Source organism: Esox lucius, chromosome 12 (assembly GCF_011004845.1).
Source record: "Esox lucius isolate fEsoLuc1 chromosome 12, fEsoLuc1.pri, whole genome shotgun sequence".
Lineage (NCBI taxonomy): Eukaryota > Metazoa > Chordata > Actinopteri > Esociformes > Esocidae > Esox > Esox lucius.
Genome location: NC_047580.1, coordinates 31,194,894 through 31,214,796, shown reverse-complemented (window position 1 = coordinate 31,214,796; position 19,903 = coordinate 31,194,894). Strand labels below are relative to the sequence as shown.

The 19,903-nt window shown below is 50.8% G+C and overlaps 1 protein-coding gene across 5 annotated transcripts in view; it reads left to right on the top strand.

Moving 5' to 3' along the window:
• The window catches only part of plxnb1a (plexin b1a), a 40,142-nt gene that overhangs the window by 17,841 nt on the left and 2,398 nt on the right, over positions 1-19,903 (top strand). For 4 of the 5 annotated variants that reach the window (XM_013136497.4, XM_029123916.2, XM_029123915.2 and 1 more), the window contains exons 2-36: positions 1,807-1,881; positions 2,031-3,156; positions 4,511-4,693; positions 5,464-5,592; positions 7,069-7,169; positions 7,348-7,480; positions 7,620-7,776; positions 8,228-8,336; positions 8,421-8,529; positions 9,258-10,052; positions 10,703-10,801; positions 10,941-11,057; positions 11,226-11,319; positions 11,524-11,690; positions 11,792-11,943; positions 12,046-12,151; positions 12,247-12,383; positions 12,559-12,735; positions 12,831-13,047; positions 13,194-13,436; positions 13,537-13,713; positions 13,893-14,041; positions 14,154-14,254; positions 15,676-15,893; positions 16,040-16,218; positions 16,384-16,450; positions 16,663-16,809; positions 16,925-17,093; positions 17,303-17,406; positions 17,523-17,607; positions 17,925-18,091; positions 18,192-18,352; positions 18,479-18,626; positions 19,014-19,078; positions 19,825-19,900. In XM_013136497.4, the coding sequence (XP_012991951.4) occupies positions 2,041-3,156; positions 4,511-4,693; positions 5,464-5,592; positions 7,069-7,169; positions 7,348-7,480; positions 7,620-7,776; positions 8,228-8,336; positions 8,421-8,529; positions 9,258-10,052; positions 10,703-10,801; positions 10,941-11,057; positions 11,226-11,319; positions 11,524-11,690; positions 11,792-11,943; positions 12,046-12,151; positions 12,247-12,383; positions 12,559-12,735; positions 12,831-13,047; positions 13,194-13,436; positions 13,537-13,713; positions 13,893-14,041; positions 14,154-14,254; positions 15,676-15,893; positions 16,040-16,218; positions 16,384-16,450; positions 16,663-16,809; positions 16,925-17,093; positions 17,303-17,406; positions 17,523-17,607; positions 17,925-18,091; positions 18,192-18,352; positions 18,479-18,626; positions 19,014-19,078; positions 19,825-19,900 (6,354 nt within the window). In that variant the 5' untranslated portion in view covers positions 1,807-1,881; positions 2,031-2,040. Of the gene's footprint in view, positions 1-1,806; positions 1,892-2,030; positions 3,157-4,510; positions 4,694-5,463; positions 5,593-7,068; positions 7,170-7,347; positions 7,481-7,619; positions 7,777-8,227; positions 8,337-8,420; positions 8,530-9,257; positions 10,053-10,702; positions 10,802-10,940; positions 11,058-11,225; positions 11,320-11,523; positions 11,691-11,791; positions 11,944-12,045; positions 12,152-12,246; positions 12,384-12,558; positions 12,736-12,830; positions 13,048-13,193; positions 13,437-13,536; positions 13,714-13,892; positions 14,042-14,153; positions 14,255-15,675; positions 15,894-16,039; positions 16,219-16,383; positions 16,451-16,662; positions 16,810-16,924; positions 17,094-17,302; positions 17,407-17,522; positions 17,608-17,924; positions 18,092-18,191; positions 18,353-18,478; positions 18,627-19,013; positions 19,079-19,824; positions 19,901-19,903 lie in introns of all 5 variants that reach the window. The other variant, XM_029123918.2, reaches the window with a different exon arrangement.

Below are 19,903 nucleotides of genomic sequence, written 5' to 3'. Positions count from 1 at the left end.
GTACGACTGTAGAAGACGCACACCTGTGAGCGTCCCAGTGTTATTCCCCTCAAAAGGAGCCTTGACATCCGAGACGCGCCCAGATACACCATATGCCGTCACATTTGGGTTGTGCCCACCAGAAAAGCTGTGTAAGATTGACCGTACTGTGAGGGGGCTACCGCCTTGACCTCACGGTCATGAAACTGTGATCTGTTGTGGCTGCGTGTGTTCACTGAGGCCTGCCGTAGCTCAAGCAGACGGCACCGTACCGATTGGCCTTGTTTCAGAGAGGGAGATGCCGGGAGGTGCCGAAACGATGTGGGACCTCCGAGCCCCGAGGACCTCGTAGACACGCCCCCCCGGAAGAATTGCGCCCCCGTCTTTTTTTTTTTTTTTTATTATTCTTTTTTTTGAGGCTTTCATCGTCGACCACACATTTGGTTTTTATGGGGTCCCAGTGTTCCGAACCCTGTCACAGATCATTAGGAAAAGAGGGCGTTGACCGCGCGCAGCAGTCAGTGATGAAAGAAAAAACGGAGGACGGACTCTCGTCTTCCCCGTCCCTCTGACGGAGTCTCTGTTCACGTCGCCGAGGCAGCTCAGTGGACTTGGCTGTAGTGCAGAGGGGTGACTGGGATTGTACGGCTCTGGCCAGACCCCCAGTGCTGCTGACAGCCTAATAGCCCGGTGGTAGTTATTTATAGGTTCCTTGAACTCCATCAGGGCAGAGCCAGGCATTCCTCGCACGAACCGAGGGCCTCTGTGTGCCCTGCTGACTCCAGTGTAATTCATGTTTTATCATTACAATCGCTGTGCTGTAGGTTTAGGATCCAGGACGACAGTGCTGTGCAAAACCTTTTGGGCCTTTGGCAGACGCTCTTTTCCAGAAGTACTCAGATTGATGATAGTAGTATATCTAGCTGTACTTTGTCATTGTTGTTGGTGGTGGGGGGGGGGGGGTGCTGTGGATTGTAAATTATGTGAAAGAAAAGTCTGCTTTTTATTTTGTTATAAAATGTCCGTATCAGTTTCTCAATCCCATCCAACTCTGTTGCTAGTACTCTTGAATGGAGGAAGTTCCCATGCCGATTTGTCCCCTCTGCACTATAAATATCAGAGGTGGTGGTGGGGGGGGTCAGCCAGAGAGCAGACCAGTAACAAGGCTATGTTCCTTATTGTTCCATGGCCCCACAAGGCAGCTGTGGGTCACAGTGGCAGGAATATACAAAAAGAATAATCAAATGCTCTGGGTCGGAGTACTGGCTCTGTGAAGCGGTGTCCTGTCTGTGCACGTTGGTTGGTCTCAACGTTGTATGTGTTTCTCACAGAATCCCTCAACCTCTCTGATTTATTTTCTCCATGCCCTGTGGCGGTTGGCCTTAAGGTCACTGCCCAAGAAGTGACAGACCTTTTATCTCTCCATGAATAAGTGAAGAGGGGTCTGGAAACACTTACTGTGCCAAAGCCCTCTACCCGGGCGCACCTGCTCTGGGACCACGAGCGCAGGGCAACCCCCACCCCCGTCCTCGTATGCACCCTCCCCTCACATCCCCGGCTACAGCCAAACACTCTGGTCATTCCTGGCCTCTAGCCGGGTGGAGGGTGAGGATGAGGGGAGAGCCGTTTAATTATTGAAGGGGTTTCAGCTGTAGTGGGCTCCCCACTGTCCTCCTGGCCAATTTGTTCCCTGGGGTAGAGTGGCGAAGATTGACTGGATGGAGTGTGTCCGTGTAAACGTGTGTCACAGTGGCAAATTCTGGAACACGATACAGCCAACGTTATGTGTCTGATGATCCGTGTTTCCCCGTTTTCTTTTCTCCACAGATTAGGTGCACAAGAATGAGTTCTCGGGTGATCGCGAGGAGACTGGCGTCTTGAGTTTAACGTCTGCCACAGACGGTTAGACATTGTATATATCAAAATATATAATTTATTAAAAAAATTTAAACGGGGCTTATTTCAAGAGGATGTTTGTGTACATAATTTGTGAACTTCATAGAAAATGTGGAGCCATTTATTTTTTGCCACTATTGCTCTTGTCTCCGCAGAATATTTGCAATGCCACTCGGGATGTCGTCGATCTCAGCCTTTCTGCTCTTCCTCACGGCCTTCTCGAACTCCTTCGCCGTCCGCACTCATCCCAGCTTCTCCAGGAATGACACGACCTTTGAGCACATGGTCCTGCACCCGGACCCGTCGGTTGGCACGGTCTACGTGGGTGCCAGGGACCGCCTGTTTCAGCTGGATGGCCTGGACGGCCTGCGTCTGGAGCAGGAGGAGAGGACCGGCCCTGTGATCGACAGCAGGGAGTGCCTCCCCCCGGTCACCCGGGCCAACTGCCCCCAGGCCCGGCTCACCTCCAACCACAACAAGCTGCTTCTGGTGGACCCCTCGGCCATGCAGCTGATCACCTGCGGTAACGTGCACCAGGGCACGTGCCAGAAGCGCAGCCTGGACTCCGTGAAGGAGGTGCTGTTCTCCACGGACCGGCCGGTTGACACCCAGTATGTGGCGGCCAACGACCCGGACGTGTCCACCGTGGGCCTGGTGGTGGGTCCCCGAGGCGGGGGGCGGACCGTTCTCTACGTGGGGCGGGGCTACACGAGCAGCCACCCGCCCATCTCCACGCGCCACTTGGCCGGCGACCTCACGTTCTCTCACGAGGAGACTGCCAAGCTCGCCGTGGCGGGGAGGCTCTCGGAGTACGACCACCATTTTGTGACCGCCTTCGCCCGCCGCGGGCACGTGTATTTCCTGTTCTATCGCCGGGACATCAAGGCCGCATCCCGGGAGTACCGGACGTACGCGGCTCGCGTGTGCCTGGATGACACCTCGTACTATTCCTACGTGGAGGTTCCCCTGGTGTGTCGCTCAAATGCCTCCTCCTCCCCGGAGAGGAGCTACAACCTCCTGCAGGCGGCCCAGGTGGGCAATGGGGGTGGCAGGGAGGCGGAGGCCCTGCTGGGGGTCTTCTCTGCCCGGGTCAGCTCCTCCAACGGGCCGTCGGAAGACTCGGCTCTGTGCGTGTACCCCCTGGACGAGCTGGACCAGCGCATCGACTCCACGCGGGACCTGTGCTACACCCAGGATGGCCGGGTGGAGGGAGGTGGAGGGGGCGTCCCGTTGGCATACATCGAGTACGAGGTCAAGTCCAGCTGCGCCAACTTGCCCAGGGTGAGACATCTCAGACTGCGTACACGTCTCTCGTTGCTCCTCCGTTTCGTCAGCGTCTAACCCCTTTCCGCGGTTCTGTACCCTGTATTTCCCCTTATTACTCCTAACGTCAGAGTACCACTGACGGGATGCCTTCGTAATGCACTTAACTCCCATCTCATTCTCTGCCTTCACTGCTGTAATGGCTTATTGGCTTCTGAGGTCGGGAAGAGGAGTACCTCCGGCATTAGAGCAGGGCATACGCGGAGGGAGGAAGGCCGGCGATTCACGAAGGGCTTTAATGAGCCCCGTGTCAAACGGCCAAGAGGTCCCTGATGCCTGGGAGGGAAGCTGCCCCGCAGTCCAGCATTTTAATGAGATTGTTAGGATCGATAAAATAAACAGTGCCGACTTTGGCTATCGGACTGTTCCGTGGAGGCTGACATGGACAGGGAGGAGCCCTTTGAACCAACCAGACCGACAGACAGAACACTCATATAGGGTTGACGATATCCTGAAGAGAAAACAAGCCCTGGAACAAAAGACATCCCAATTGACTTGAGTTAGGAGTGAGACGTGTCGGCTGGGATTTTATGTGTGTTGTGCAAAAGCATTACCGCCAATTTGCAGTCTTAGTGTACCACCGAATCCAATATTTAATCTTCTTATGAGAACTAATAGGATCGGTTGGACTGAGTCGATGGTGTGGACAACGTGCATGTGAAATATTACTGTATGGGAGGAATAGTGCTGGGGCCTCTCCAGGGTAGACCCACAGTGTTGCCGGACCCCCCCCCCCCCCAGACCTAAGGTCTTATGCTGCTATACTATTGTGCTGGGGGATTGGGTCAGTTCTCCTTCCCCACTAAGTTCTCCTTCTCCACTATAAATCATTGTTGATATTAGGAATGCATTTTCTGAATTTTCCTAGTCTCCTCCTCCTGGTCCACACCTGCGGAGGACCTGGTTTGCGGGGGCCCGTTGCTGTCCCTGTCCTTGTCCATCTGGTCATACTTCTGACCTATTATACATTTAAATAGACTCTGGATTTAGCCCACATGCATTTATAAATTATTCCAATTGGACTCTTTAATATCTCACCCGGCACAGCCAGAAGAGGACTGGTCACCCCTCTGAGCCTGGGTCTTCTCTAGGTTTCGTCCTAAAATTCAGCCTTCTTAGGGAGTTTTTCCTAGCCACTACTGTTGTTTGCTCCTTGTGGTTTAAAGCCAGGTGTTTCTGTAAAAGCACTTTGTGACAACTTCTGTTGTAAAAAGGGCTTTATAAATACATTTGATTGATTAATTGCTGGGCCAAGTGAAATTATTAACCAGATGCTGGTGATGATGTGTGTTGCTTGTTCCTTGTGTTCCAGAACACCCTCAGTGCTTATCCCTGTGGCTCTGACCATACTCCCAGTCCAATGGCCAGCAGTGTTCCTATGAAAGCTGTGGCGGTATTCGAAAGGATGTCGACACGCCTCACCGCTGTGGCTGTCAGTGTTAGGGCGGGGCACTCTATCGCCTTTTTAGGAGACTCAAAAGGGAATTTGCACAAGGTACGCTGTGTTTGTTGTGATGCCTTTTCTCTGTTGTGAGATCGAGATAGCAGATTTACAGACATACTTTTACTCAGATGGAGCTGGACACTGTTTTGGAGCCTTGTTAAAGCTGTGACCAGGGCAAGTGGGAGGTCCTCAACCTTCCTCTCCTAAAACCAAACAAATCACAACTCAGGACTTTTAGTTACCTAATCAAAAGCCCCTAAACATGCAGCTCACTGTAGCTACCCGTTATAAAGGGATTATCTCATTGAAGCACACATTCCAAAACCAGCGTTACCCCATACTCACAGACAAACTCACAGACTCACAGAACAGACAGACTCCAAGAACAGACAGACCCCCTGGCAGAAAGACTCCAATACAGACAGGCTCCCAGGCAGACAGACAGGTCTGTCTGCCAAGTCCATGTGTCTCATTTTCTGGTTCGACCGAGATTCCAGGGCTGAGGGACATCAGTCTTGACATGCCATTCCAGTCCTAGCTCTGTGATCACGGCACATGTTGATAGTGGCTGACACAAAATCTATGTTAATCCCGTTTAGGTAACCTGAGAGTTTGATGGCTCATGACTCACTTAGGTCAAGGTGTCTTGGTATCCACCCGATTAGATTTACCGACAATCAAATGAACTGTCCTCGCCATAATGCGATCCTGCAGACAGTACTTTCATTTGCTTTTAGATTTTTCTTTGTGCCTTATTTGCTCTTTCGACATGCCCAGAAATGCCAGATGGCTTTGGTGAGTAACTATTTGCTTCCCCGCAGGTGTTCCTCGGCTCTGAAGATAAGGCGAAGCTCTACTCCTCCACACTCATCCAGTCCAACTCACCCATCCTCAGCGACCTCCTCCTTGACCAGACAGAGAGGAACATTTACATCATGACCGGCACAACGGTCCGTATGAGTAGACACAACACACCGAAACGCTCCCCCGTCGTTAGCTCCTTGACTCTAGTACCGTCTAGCTCCTTGACTCTAGTACCGTCTAGCTCCTTGACTCTAGTACCGTCTAGCTCCTTGACTCTAGTACCGTCTAGCTCCTTGACTCTAGTACCGTCTTGGTCAAGGTTATTCTAATTCTACCCTTCGAGGTCAGGAGCCTGCTGGTTCTCTCTTCCCTCTGATCATTAGTTTCACCCGCCTAAAATCTGTCCCTGATTTGAGGGGACATTTTGTGGGTTTCAGCTTTGCATGAATGCAGTGATGTGGATCAAGGGTTCTGTTGCTAAACATGTTTTTGCCCTTCTTCCTTGCCTGGCTGGGATTAGGCACACATCCTTTAGAGGGAAGAGCAGCTAGTATAATGTGCCCGGTGATTACAAGATTTCTTAATTTTTTTTATTAGGGAGGAAGTGACCAGCTAGATTAATATGCCGTAGGTATGACAAAACAAAAAGTGTCATTGTTCCAGTTGTGTTGGTAACTAGTTTATAATAGTAATAAAACACCTCTTGGGTTTTTGGTTTATTACCAAATATACCATGGCCGAGTGTTGTGTCCAAACACTCCAGGCACTTGTCAGACTCTCCAGGCACTCGTGCATAAAAACAGCCCTTAGCTATTGTATACAGGCCAAATACCACACCGCAATGGCTGAAATATTATTGGTTTGCACATTTATTTTTACTGACTTTGCTAGCTGATGACAACATTGATGCCTACATTTGATGAAATGATTATGATTACGATAATAATCATTTCATCAAATATTTCTACAAAACAGTTGCCTTCTTTAGATATGTTCTTGTAATGCGTTTCCAATCTCCGAAAGTGCAAAACACTAACTAGCCATTGTTTAAAGTCATTAGCCCCATTTAACCTTTAAACGTGAATATGTCTGGACTCCAGGATGTTGATAACCATGGCAACAGCGCAGCCGGGCGATGGAGACGCAACCTGTGAATATGTTCTAGATGAGTTTAAAGGTGCCCTAAGGTGACATGACAACCCCATTGAAATAAATTGATTTGACCCTGTCTAAAAGTGCCCCCCCCCACCGTCTCAGACACCTCCCATCCTTACCAAGACGAGGCGCAGGTGTGCGGCAGGTTGTTTGGGGAGGGGGGTGTGCAGGTTTCTGTTATGAAAGGCCAGAATCAGATGTCGCTCTTATTCCGTCTCCTAAACCAACAATTTGTTTGGAAGCTGGGTCTTTCTTCAGCTGGAAGGAGATTTCACCTAGTCCAGAGTACACGGTCAAACTGTTACACTGTCAAAACTATCTGTCTCATCATGGACGACAGCTCCGTATGTAAGGACTTGACCACCGTTTCCCAGAACTTTACCAGAGCAGAGACGGTTCCTTTACCACGGTTAAACTGTTAGTCTGTAGTAGCAACCGAAACCAAACGGATGTGGGTGACCTTTCAGGTGGAGAAGCGGCCGGTCGCTGAGTGCGGAGATCACCTGGACTGTCAGCACTGCCTCTCCGCCAGAGACCCTTACTGTGGGTGGTGCCTTCTGGAGGGCAGGCAAGCAGCCCACTCTTCTACTTCCACGTCACAGCAAGTGACATTTAATAAGAGCTTGACGAACAAACGGGACGGCCGCTGGCGAATGGCGACGTGAACTTACTGTCACCTTTCCCGTTCTTTTCCCTTGTTCCCCCTCTCTCTTGGCTCCGTCCTCGGTCCGTGCCGTGGTTGGCAGGTGTGGCTGGCGTTCGCAGTGCCGTCGAGGGGATCTGCCGGGCCAGTGGCTGTGGAGCTTTGACCGGCAGCAGCAGTGTCTTACCATCCAGTCGCTGAGCCTGTATAACATCAGTTACGGAGAGAAGACTGCTGTAAGACCCCTAGAGGATTGGAGATTTTTTGTTTTATTCTTTTTACCTAAAATGAAAACGCCCCTTTTTAAAACCCGCCTGTCTGTATTCATGTCTGTCTGCCTTTCCATTTTTCTCTGTCCCTTTCTGTCTCACGAAGATTGCTGTGTCAGTGAAGGGGTTGCCCAGTCTAGTGGAAGGCGAAGCATACAGCTGTTTCTACCAGGACGTGGAAAGTCCTGCCACTGTCACAGACACTGGTTTGACCTGCTCTACCCCAGATGCTAGCAGTCTTCCAGCCATTGGCCAGGGAGAAGGTGCGTGACATTGATCTGAATCCCAGTGACTCTTGTCTCCTTCTCATTGATCACCAAGGAAAGGCAGTGAGTTTAGTGTCAGAGACAATTCTAATTCAATTCCAGTCAACTCAAAAGCCACAAAAAGAAAAAAAAAAAAAGGTTCCTCAGGGCAAAACGCAGAAGAGAATTTGGAAAGTCAATGTACTTCCTGAATTGAATGTAATTGAAATGGAGTTAACCCCAACACCTGAATGAGATAGTGAGCAAACTTCGATAAACATATCCGAAATTACTTCTGGTTTTTGGATTAAAAAAAAAAACAGGTTGCTGTGTCAATAAGACCAGCTGAGTTTCTTAAAAAAAACTGTTATTTCTGAATATTTTAGTCAGACTTTTAATCCAGATTTTTAGCACAATTCTCTGAGCTAACTATCAAACTGAAGCATTAATTGGAGACGTTCATCCACAGACTCCGTCTCAGTCCCCCTGTCCCTTCGCTTCCACAACGTGACCCTGGCTGCTCAGGAGTTCACCTTCTTTGACTGTGGCCTAGTCCAGCAGCTATCTGGACGCATGCCGTGAGTTGGAACCGCCGGGATTTAGGTCCTCAGTGTGACTGTGCGCATGTCTCCCCGTTAACCACGCGTTGTGTCCGTGTTCAGGTGCAGAGGGTGTGTGAGCAGTCCCTGGGGCTGTAACTGGTGTGTTCACCAGCACGTGTGCACACATGAAGTCTTGTGCGATCAAGGGGTCACTATTTACAACAAACACGTAAGTCCACCGGCTGGTCGTCAGTTCTGGAGTTTCTGTAGTAACAGGGCTGCCTGCTTGTGCGCACTGCATGTTGATAGATCTGCTAACCTACATATTTCAGCTTCGTATTAAAACTGGTAAAAGTTACGTTGCACGTCTCTGTTTTGTCACATTCCATCGTTGTGTGTTGTTTTTTTGGCACTTTAAGCATTTTGTGTGTTTACTTTCAAGCAATCATGGGAAATGTAAGTACTCCCTGGAAAGTAGTTTTTTGGGCACCCATTTGGACATAAGGAGATGTAATCTTCACTTCAACACTATTGAGAGATAAAGGTATACTTATTATAGGTATGCTATTGACGGCTGGCCTCACATTATCCTACATAAATCTCAGGTACTTTACGAAATTTGTGGTTGACTCCATTTTATGTGATGGTAAGGCTAGTAGTGTACCAACTTTTTTTGCATAAGGAAATATAACTTCTGTTCATATTAAATGCAGTCGCGGTTTCAAAGGAAATTGTTTGTAATTGTTTAATTTTTGTTACCTTTGATCAATTAATTTGTTTAGTATTTAGCTCAAATATCCATGTGTCCAAAATATGTAAAAGACAACCTGCTGACTTTCCAGGGGGTGTACTTTTTCACATGACTGTATATTTCTTGCCTATCCCTATTGTTCACCCTCATCTCCAACCCCCCCCCCCCCACCCCCCCCCCTCTGCTTACTGTGTTACCATCTCAAGTTCAAACCACCGACACCCACCCTTCAAGAGGCCACACGCTCTGATGCTGTAACTCCAACTCCCCCGGCTGCTCCGACACCCCCACCTACAAAGGCATCCGTCAGGACCACTCCCCGAGTCCCAGCGGGCACAGCTGTGCGCCCAGCCACCACGCCCGCCCCAACCCCCACCCCCGCCGAGCCCACCGCAGTGGCCGGCACCTCATCGCCGACCGTCGCCGTCACCACACCCTCAAACACCCTGGCCACCCGGGCTACCACGACGCCGCCGGAGGTGACGACCGGCCTGCGTGCCGCGGCAGCACCAACTCCCGGAGAGGGAAACGGCAGCCTCCCAGGGACTACCAGTGGAGCGGGGGACTCAGGGCGGCCCACGGTCCCCGGAGTTGAGCCGCTAGCCTGGCCAGGGTCCCCCGAGACCGTAGCTCCCGTCACCACCGCTGGGCTGACGGACGCCGAGCTGGCGGTGCTCGAAGCCTCGGACGATGCCCTCTCCTCCGCTGACTCTACCGCCTCCAGTGGTGTCCCACTGTCGGTGGACCTTCCCGCCGTCTCCGGTGGGGATGGCATCCCCCTGGTCCCCTCTGAAGGCACAGACCCACACCCGTGGACTGGGGAGTGGGAGAAGGCCGAGGGAGAGACAGAGACCGGGCTAGACCCTCCGGCATCCTCCGCCGCGGCGCTCTCTGGAGACGATGACCCAAACCCGCCGCCCGTGTTCCTCGCTCTAACGCCCGACTCTGACGCCGAGTTGTCGCCAGACTACCATGCTGATGCCGCTGAATTTGACCTGCCGGTGAGTGGGGGGGCTTTCATTGGCGCCGGCCGGCTAGCTGATGCCTCGAGTACGACAGGGGCTGTGCTCTGATTATTCCCCCTTCATTCATGCCACCTTGTGTTTAATTTGTGCCAACATATCACAGCCTCTGTGTTTTATGTTTTGAATGTCGCGGTAGTTGTTGACCGTCTGAAACTCGCTGTCCACGCCTGTCGTTTTGTGTTTCTGTGCATTTACGTCAGTTTCGTGTTATTTTCAATACTTCTGCAACAGCTTTCTGTAGTGGGATTTGCTGAACGCCTAGTCTTGATTTATAGCTGCAACTATCATTTAGACAATAACATTGTCCTTCTGTCAGTAGAGCACTGACGTATGGGGGTGGAGAAATGTCGTAAACAAAGCTATTGATGGAAGGACAGACCATCTATTATCTGAACATAATTGTTTTTGGCTTTTTTTCCCCACAAACAATGGAGTTAGACATACTTTGATCCGGGTTCTGATGGTGTATCGCAGTTGAAAGTAAATGGTTACAAAACATAAACAACACCCCTTTAATGATTGAAATCGATGAGGAGCTACAACCTTCTTGAAATGATGTAGTTTTGTGTTTGATGTCCTTTGCCCCATGTATATGTCCCATAATATATGACCTATAATCTGAGTAGGACTGCCCGTGTGTGGAGAAGGTCCAGGGTTCCTCTCTCCTTCCGGTTAACGCGGAGCGGAAGATCACTCTAGTGGGACGCCATTTTGACCTCTTCAAGGTACGCCAGGAACGCTTGCGAAAACCCAAATCATTTCTGTTTTACCTACCATGCGTGGTTTGTAAACTGTGGCCTACACGTGCCATTGGTGTGTGTGTCTGCGTGTATCTGTGTGTGTTTGTGTGTGGCCACGAAAAAGGATCTGGACTATACGTGTGTCCTGACCATCGAGGGACAGTCAGTGGAGGTGGATGCGTACGTTGAACCAGATGGCACCCAGTCTGCTCTCTTCTTCATCACCTGCCAACTGCACCAGGTGGCTCCGTTCAATATTGTGCCATATTGCAACTACGCAGTTCACTTCAGACATATTTAATAATTTACTAATAATATGTAGCCTTGAGGCTTTGGGATTTCGGGGATATTTTTGTTACTGCGATTGTGGCCTCTGCTAAGACTGCTCTATTTTGTTGTGTTGTCACAGTATGCCTATTCAGCCCTCGTGGAGGAGTACGATGCCACAATCAACGTGAAGCGGAGAAACGCCTTTCAGATTGATAGCCCCGATGACCTGCACGGTAGGCTGCCCGGGGAGAACCAAAAACGTTGACATTTGAAATAGACGCGGCTCCAGGAAAATCATCAGTTCCGAAACTGTTAGTTAGCAGTAGCTTTGGCTCCCCCTACAGGACCCTTCAAGTATTGTCCAGGGACCTTTTTCCTTTGATGAGGGGAGTTTCCGTCCTGGCGTTTGTTTACTCATGGTGTCCTCTTTTTCCCAGTGACATTGTTCAACTGCTCCGTGGGCCGCTCAGACTGCAGCCGTTGTCGTACGGCTGACCAGAAGTATGGCTGTGTGTGGTGTGGTGGGGCCCACTCCAGGTGTAGCCACCACGACTCCTGCGCCGACGAGGTCACGCAGTCCTGCCCAGCCCCCGTCATCCATTTTGTGAGCCTTGGTCGAATGTTTGCACCCCTGTCGTTTCACGTCTTTGTCGTGCCTTCTGACCTCGAAATAGACTGGTACATTTCTTTGTGACTGTCTTACAGATCGAACCCGCTTCGGGGCCAGTAGAAGGCGGCACTATGTTGACCATCTCCGGCTCCAATCTTGGTCAGAAAGCGGAAGACATTCAAGACTCTGTCAATGTAGCTGGTGTCCCCTGCACCGTAATCAGCAGCAGATACGAGATCTCCTCTAGGTTTGGATCTCATCACGCAACAGTGTTTAGTTTGGATCGTTTATTTGGGATGTTAACTTTCCTCAGAGTAAAGCTCTGCTTTAATCCTCTGCCGTCCTCTAGGATTGTGTGTGAGACCACGGCCAGCGGGGGAGAGAAGAGTGGCCAGGCCTCAGTCGAGGTGGGGGGGGGAGGGCTTGGACTCTCCGGTCAAAGGTTCAGCTTCCAGGTAACGTGCAGACTAAAAACATTGCTCTAACTGAGTGGAAAATACTCTGTCTCGGATGAGGTCTGATAATATGTTCTTTGCTTCTTTCGCCTCAGGACCCAGTTCTGCTGGGTGTTATCCCTCAGAAGGGGCCCATGGCTGGGGGCTCAGCGTTGACCATAAAGGGCCAGAACCTGAAGACCGGACATCCCGGAGAGGTCAGCGTGCTGATTGGTGGAGTCCCATGTGTCATGTGAGTCTCTTGCTTGCTCTACCTGTGAGACTCAGACTCCGTTACCACGGAAGCACCGCTGCATTTGAGACAATTCCTACATCCGTTGTTAATTTGCTTTCATCCGTCGCCAAAGTCTCTTAACTGGCTGTGGCAGTTGCTGTGATACACACTTATGGACTTGTTGGCCCTGCAGCACGTCTGAGGTCGCGGAGGACCAGATCACATGTGTGACCGGTGTAAGCAACAGGACTGGAGAGCACGGCGTCACTGTCAGATTTGGTAGAGCAAAGCGCCACCTGGAGGGTGCCATCTACCATTACACCTTGAACCCTAACATAACCATGGCCGCGCCCTCCAAAAGCTTCCTCAGGTGGGACGTCACTCACAGTTCATTGGATCAGAAATACTATCAGAGAATACTTGTTCCTCTACATTCTCTACTTCCTCCCCGCTCTCTGTGTCTAGTGGTGGGAGAACGATCAGAGTGTCAGGACAAAACCTCGACGTGGTGCAGGAGCCCAGAATCCGAGTGACCCTTAGTCCTCTAGAGTACCTTCCTCTGAGGAAGAAGAGGAGGACACCGTGGAGGGGTGATGGTGAGAAGAACACCCCGCGCACGAGAAAAACGCGTATGGTTCCTGAGCCAGGCTGCCCCGAGGACAAACTCTGTGTCATCAAACAGGTAAACTGAAAGGAAGGATGAGACCTCTCGCATGGTGCTCACGGGTAGGCGCTCCTTTTCTCGGTCGCTCCTTTTCAATATCAAATGGCAAATAATCTTCGTTGTTTTAATATCAAGTTTCTGTTTGCACTCCTGCATCGCTCCAGTTTGAGACAGGCTGTGTCGTGAGCAGCTCCTCCCTGATCCTGTGCCAGACGCCTGCCGTGGGTCCCGAGGCCCGTCGCGCCCGGATCAGAGTGGACTTCCTGATGGACAACCTGCATTTTGATTTCAGCTCCGTGGGCAGTGGGGCTTTTAGCTATGAGCTTAACCCAATCCTGTTCCCGCTGAACCGGAACGATCCCGGCAAACCCTACCACCACAAACCTGGCAGTGTCATCTCCGTGGAGGTCTGTGCTACTTCATAAATCTGCTAGCGTTTCCCCTGCAGTTTTTTTCCCCCAGAGGCTGTGAACGTCTTTCTTGAACATCATCACTCTTATGATGTAGGGGGAGAATCTGGACTTGGCCATCTTTAAAGAGGAGGTGGTGGCACGCATCGGGGAGGGGCTGTGCTCTGTGAAGACCTTGACCCATAACCACCTCTACTGTGAGCCCCCGTCCCAGCCGCCGTTGGTGCTGGCCAGCAGGAAGCAGGAGGGCATAGAGTCCCTCCCCGAGTTCACTGTACGTCCTCGTTGTTTTGTGGGTCTATTTTGGGGGTAGGCACAACACAACTGTTGAACACTGAATGATGTGGTTGATGAAGGACAAAGCGATTATTCGGCTGGCGGGAGGAGCAGTTTGATTAATTAATGACTCTAAAACAAACAACCAAAAACAACAACCTTGCTGTCTCATCCCAGGTCCAGATGGGGAACCTGAACTTCTCCTTGGGCAGAGTGCAGTATGATAGCCAGGGCCAGTCCACCTTCCCCCTGGAGGCCCAGGTGGGTGTCGGGGTGGGGGCCTCCATCGTCGCCCTCATCGTCCTCATCATAGTGCTCATCTACAGGTGGGGGTCAAACCCAGTGTGCTGTCCTTCAGGAACCGTTTCATCTGTTCGACGTGATGCTCGTTACGCTGGCTATGAGCCTTTCTTTCCCCTCTCTGTGTCTCTCTGTTAGGAGGAAGAGCCAGCGAGCCATGAGGGACTACAAGAAGGTCCAGATTCAGCTGGAGAATCTGGAGACCAGTGTGAGGGACCGCTGCAAGAAGGAGTTCACAGGTGAAAGAGAGCTTCTCCCTCACGTGACTGATGCACTAATCTCTAACCCTAACGCTAACTGGACTGATGCCCTAACGCTAACTGTACTGATGCCCTAACCCTAACTGGACTGATGCCCTAACCCTAACCCTAACTGGACTGATGCACTAACCCTAACGCTGACTGGACTGATGCCCTAACCCTAACTGGACTGATGCACTAACCCTAACGCTAACTGGACTGATGCACTAACCCTAACGCTAACTGGACTGATGCACTAACCCTAACGCTAACTGGACTGATGCACTAACCCTAACGCTAACTGGACTGATGCACTAACCCTAACGCTGACTGGACTGATGCACTAACCCTAACGCTAACTGGACTGATGCACTAACCCTAACGCTAACTGGACTGATGCACTAACCCTAACACTAACTGGACTGATGCACTAACCCTAACACTAACTGTACTGATGCCCTAACCCTAACTGGACTGATGCCCTAACCCTAACCCTAACTGGACTGATGCACTAACCCTAACGCTGACTGGACTGATGCCCTAACCCTAACTGGACTGATGCACTAACCCTAACGCTAACTGGACTGATGCACTAACCCTAACGCTAACTGGACTGATGCACTAACCCTAACGCTAACTGGACTGATGCACTAACCCTAACGCTAACTGGACTGATGCACTAACCCTAACGCTGACTGGACTGATGCACTAACCCTAACGCTAACTGGACTGATGCACTAACCCTAACACTAACTGGACTGATGCACTAACCCTAACGCTGACTGGACTGATGCACTAACCCTAACGCTAACTGGACTGATGCACTAACCCTAACGCTAACTGGACTGATGCACTAACCCTAACGCTGACTGGACTGATGCACTAACCCTAACACTAACTGGACTGATGCACTAACCCTAACGCTGACTGGACTGATGCACTAACGCTAACTGGACTGATGCACTAACCCTAACGCTGACTGGACTGATGCACTAACCCTAACACTAACTGGACTGATGCACTAACCCTAACGCTAACTGGACTGATGCACTAACCCTAACGCTAACTGGACTGATGCACTAACCCTAACGCTGACTGGACTGATGCACTAACCCTAACGCTAACTGGACTGATGCACTAACCCTAACGCTGACTGGACTGATGCACTAACCCTAACACTAACTGGACTGATGCACTAACCCTAACGCTAACTGGACTGATGCACTAACCCTAACGCTGACTGGACTGATGCACTAACCCTAACGCTGACTGGACTGATGCACTAACCCTAACGCCTAACCCAAGACGTGACTGATGAACTCAAATCCGAACTGGCCCTGGTGTTTTTCAGGTCTGAGTTATACATGCTTTTGTTTACACTCTGGATGTGGTCCCTTTCTGACCCCTGCTCTCTTGAGCAGACTTGATGACTGAGATGATGGACTGCTCCAGTGACCTGGTTGGTTCTGGCATCCCCTTCCTGGACTACAGGGCGTATGCAGAGCGCATTTTCTTCCCTGGCCACCGCGAGTCGCCACTCAGGCGCGACTTGGACGTGCCAGAGTGTCGTCGACAGACGGTTGAACAGGGGCTGGTTCAGCTGTCCAACCTCCTCAACAGCAAGCTATTCCTCACCAAGGTAACTATTCCTCACCAAGGTAACGATAACCAGCTCTGAGTAAATACACTGTTCCGTGTCTGAACTGGAGCTGCCTCTCAGTGAACCACCTGTGTCCCCATAATGCTATGATGCCATAGTGCTCCGCTTGTCCCCTTGGTTCCCAGTTCATCCACACCCTGGAGGTCCAGCGGACCTTCTCTCCAAGGGACCGGGCCTACGTGGCCTCCCTCCTCACGGTGGCCCTGCATGGGAAGTTGGAGTACTTCACTGACATCCTGAAGACTCTGCTTAACGACCTGGTGGTGCAGTACGTGGCCAAGAACCCCAAACTCATGCTCCGAAGGTGAGGGTTGGGGGGGGGGGGGGGCAAGATCTATTCTCAGCAGTCTAGAATTGTGCCGGTTGTCTCACGGTCTCGCGGATGGGTTTTCATATCGGTGTCGTCACATTAAAGGTGCACTCCACTGTGTATTCAACATTACCGTTTGAATATGTTTCTCTGCTTCAGAACTGAATCGGTGGTGGAGAAGCTCCTAACCAACTGGATGTCCATTTGTCTGTTCACCTTCTTGAGGGTGAGTATTTCACCCACATCACTAATGTTCTATGCCGTGCCTAGTGCTATCTGGAATCCTCGGTTGTACTGTACCCTGCTACCCTGAACCTAACCTTAACCCATAACCCCGACATAAACCCAAACTAAACCGATGCCTCAAAACGATTTGAGGTAATGTCACCGTTGGCACGCCGAAAGGATGTTGAAAGATCTGTCTCCGTTGCACTCCAGGATACCGCAGGCGAGTCCTTCTACATGCTGTTCAGAGCCATCAAGCACCAGGTGGACAAGGGTCCGGTGGATGCCGTGACCGGAAAGGCCAAGTACACCCTCAACGACAACAGGCTGCTCCGTGAGGACGTGGAGTACAAAACCCTGGTGAGAACACGGTCCAAACCGCCTGACGCCCCTTCCCAACCGGTCCACGTCCGAATGGTTCTGCGTTATTAGCCGTGTGGTGATGTACTGTGATTAAACGGCATCAACCTTCCAGACCCTGAATGTCCTGGTGCCAGCTACGGGCAACGGCAGCGTCCCCCAGACGGCTCCTGCCAAGGTGCTGGACTGTGACACCATAACCCAAGTGAAGGAGAAGGTCCTGGAGCAGGCGTGGAAGGGCATGTCCTTCTCCCAGAGGCCCCACACGGACTCTCTCCACCTGGGTGAGCATCCGCGACAGCTCCCCGCCACTCACTGTTTCGGTCTGTAGAGGTGAAACATCGTCTGACAGGCCCGTTCAAAGCAAAGCCAGCAACCAATGTGTAAACTCGACACACGTAGAAGTGACAAAGCCAAAGTGTTCCTTCCTGGGAAATTCCAGTTTTAATCTACTCTGTCCGTGGCTAATCCTTCGTTCGGTGTCTGTGATCAGAGTGGCGTGCGGGCGTGGCAGGTCACCTGATCCTTTCAGACGAGGACCTGACGTCGGTGGTGCAGGGCTCCTGGAAACGCCTCAACACCTTGCAGCACTACAAGGTCAGACCCAGCAGGCAACACATACCATCCTGTCTTCACATGCCTCCTAACCAGAAGGTATAACTGCATTGCTGTTAAAGCTGATCTGACTTTATGATCTTCCAAATGGTTTGCAGGTTCCGGATGGGGCCACTGTTGCACTGGTGCCCCGGACTTCCAAACACATCCACAATGACAGCCACGACTACTTCCCGGGAGAAAGTGAGTCTCAACTAATCTCTGACGCGTGTCTTTATACTGTAATTTACCGCATTTCTACAATACACACATGCCAACGTTCTCCAACGAGGAGAGGTTTAAGATGCAGCAACTTAGACTACAGGTCAGAGATGGCCTGTGGGGGGGGGCGCCGTCTGATGGCCTGTGGGGGGGGGGGGCGCCGTCTGATGGCCTGTGGGGGGGGGGGGGCGCCGTCTGATGGCCTGTGGGGGGGGGCGCCGTCTGACGGCCTGCGGAGGGGCGCCATCTGGTGGCTTGCGTGGGGCGCTGTCTGATGGCTTGCGTCCCCCTGTTGTCAGAGACGCCCATGCTGGACGATGGGGATGAGGGCGGCGTGAAACTCTGGCACCTGGTGAAAGCCAACGAGGAGACAGACCTGCCCAAACACCGGCGCGGCAGTCTAAGAGACCGGGAGAGGGCCAAAGCCATCCCGGAGATCTACCTCACACGCCTGCTCTCCATGAAGGTACCGGAATGCAACGGGGCACAGACACGTGTTCACAGCGTTGGTACTGCTTCCATGCACGTGTGTGTTCTGACACCATTCTTCCCTCTCCCTCCCCCAGGGGACACTGCAGAAGTTCGTGGACGACTTGTTCACGGTAATCCTGAGCACCAACCAGCCGGTTCCCATGGCTGTCAAGTACTTCTTCGACCTGTTGGATGAGCAGGCTCTGCAGCACAACATCACAGACCCTGAGACCATTCATATCTGGAAGACCAACAGGTGATATCGGGAAAACCACCACTGGCTGTTTGCTTCAAACAGTAAAATGGTTCATGCTCCTTTGTAAAATGACAGTGAACCGCTGTGAATTGATAGTCTGAGTTAATCGTTGTTTATTCCCACCAGTTTACCACTAAGGTTCTGGATCAACATCCTGAAGAACCCCCAGTTCATCTTTGACGTCCAGGCATCAGACCACGTGGATGCTGTGCTGTCGGTCATAGCCCAGACCTTCATGGACTCCTGTACCATCGCAGAGCATAAGCTGGGCAGGGTGAGCCAGACGCACAGAGAACACTCCTCAGGTCACAACGGGGTGGAAGGTCTGACAGAATGAAGGGCAGGAGATGCTTAGTGGGGTTTGAAATGCATGAACACAATAATTAAAGAAGAAGAGCATGTTGACTGTTTTGTTTGTTTGTTTATTTATTTTGTTTTTCCCGGGGATAAGCTTTATTCTGAGACCCTGGTGAAAGATAGAGGAGAGACTTTTTGTCAGTTAAGCAGTTGGACAGATTTAAACCGATGCCGCTTCAGTCCATTTGCACTGGAGCCAGTGGTTCAGACCAGCAGACCACCCTAGACCACAGGATGCTGATTCTGAACTCTCATGGAACTGTCTTGTGTTTTGTGTATAAATGTTATTTTTTTCCCCCTACAGGACTCTCCTATCAACAAGTTGCTGTATGCCAGGGATATCCCACGGTACAAGCAGATGGTAGAGAGGTAAGAATATATGAAAGCGACTGGCAAGACAGACTGGTAGGTCAGAGAGGGCACAGCCCATCTGTCAGTGCCAGGCAATGGGCACACTGTTGTGTCTGGAGGGAATCCATCTGTCAGTACTCTACACACCCCTGCTGTAGCTAGCGCTGCAAAAATACATTCACAGTTCTTTACAAACGTCCTGGTTGAAGGAGACCAGATATGTCCTGGTTAAAGGATACCACATGCCTGATACCAGATGTCCTGGTTTATTTTCATACACTTCATTCAGGTATTTATTTGTATTTTAATATGAAGAATTTCCCCTGATTTTCTTTCCTACTGCTTTCGTGATCCAATTAGGTTTAGAATAAGGTTTAGTGTAAGGGTTAAGGTTAGAGATAGGAATAAGGTTAGGTTTAGAATAAGGTTTAGTGTAAGGGTTAAGGTTAGGGATAGGAATAAGGTTAGGATTAGAATAAGGTTTAGTGTAAGGGTTAAGGTTAGGGATAGGATTAGGGTTAGGGTTAATAGATAGTCAGATGCTCTAGAGCATCTACAGGCCCACTTTTGGGAAGTGTTATCCATTTTCTTATATGCTCACAACCCATTAATATGTAATTGTATGTAAAATGTGTGTAGGTTCTATGTGTTCTGCCTGTAAATGTTGACAACCACTGGCACCGACACTGCAACAAGTACAGCTGTGAGTATGTGTAAAGGCACTTAGCAAATAAAGGTGATTCTGTTTCTCTTTCTCCTTTCAGATACTACGCTGACATCAGGCAGACCATTTCTGCAAGTGACCAGGAAATGAATTCTGCTCTTGCCGAACTGTCTCGGGTA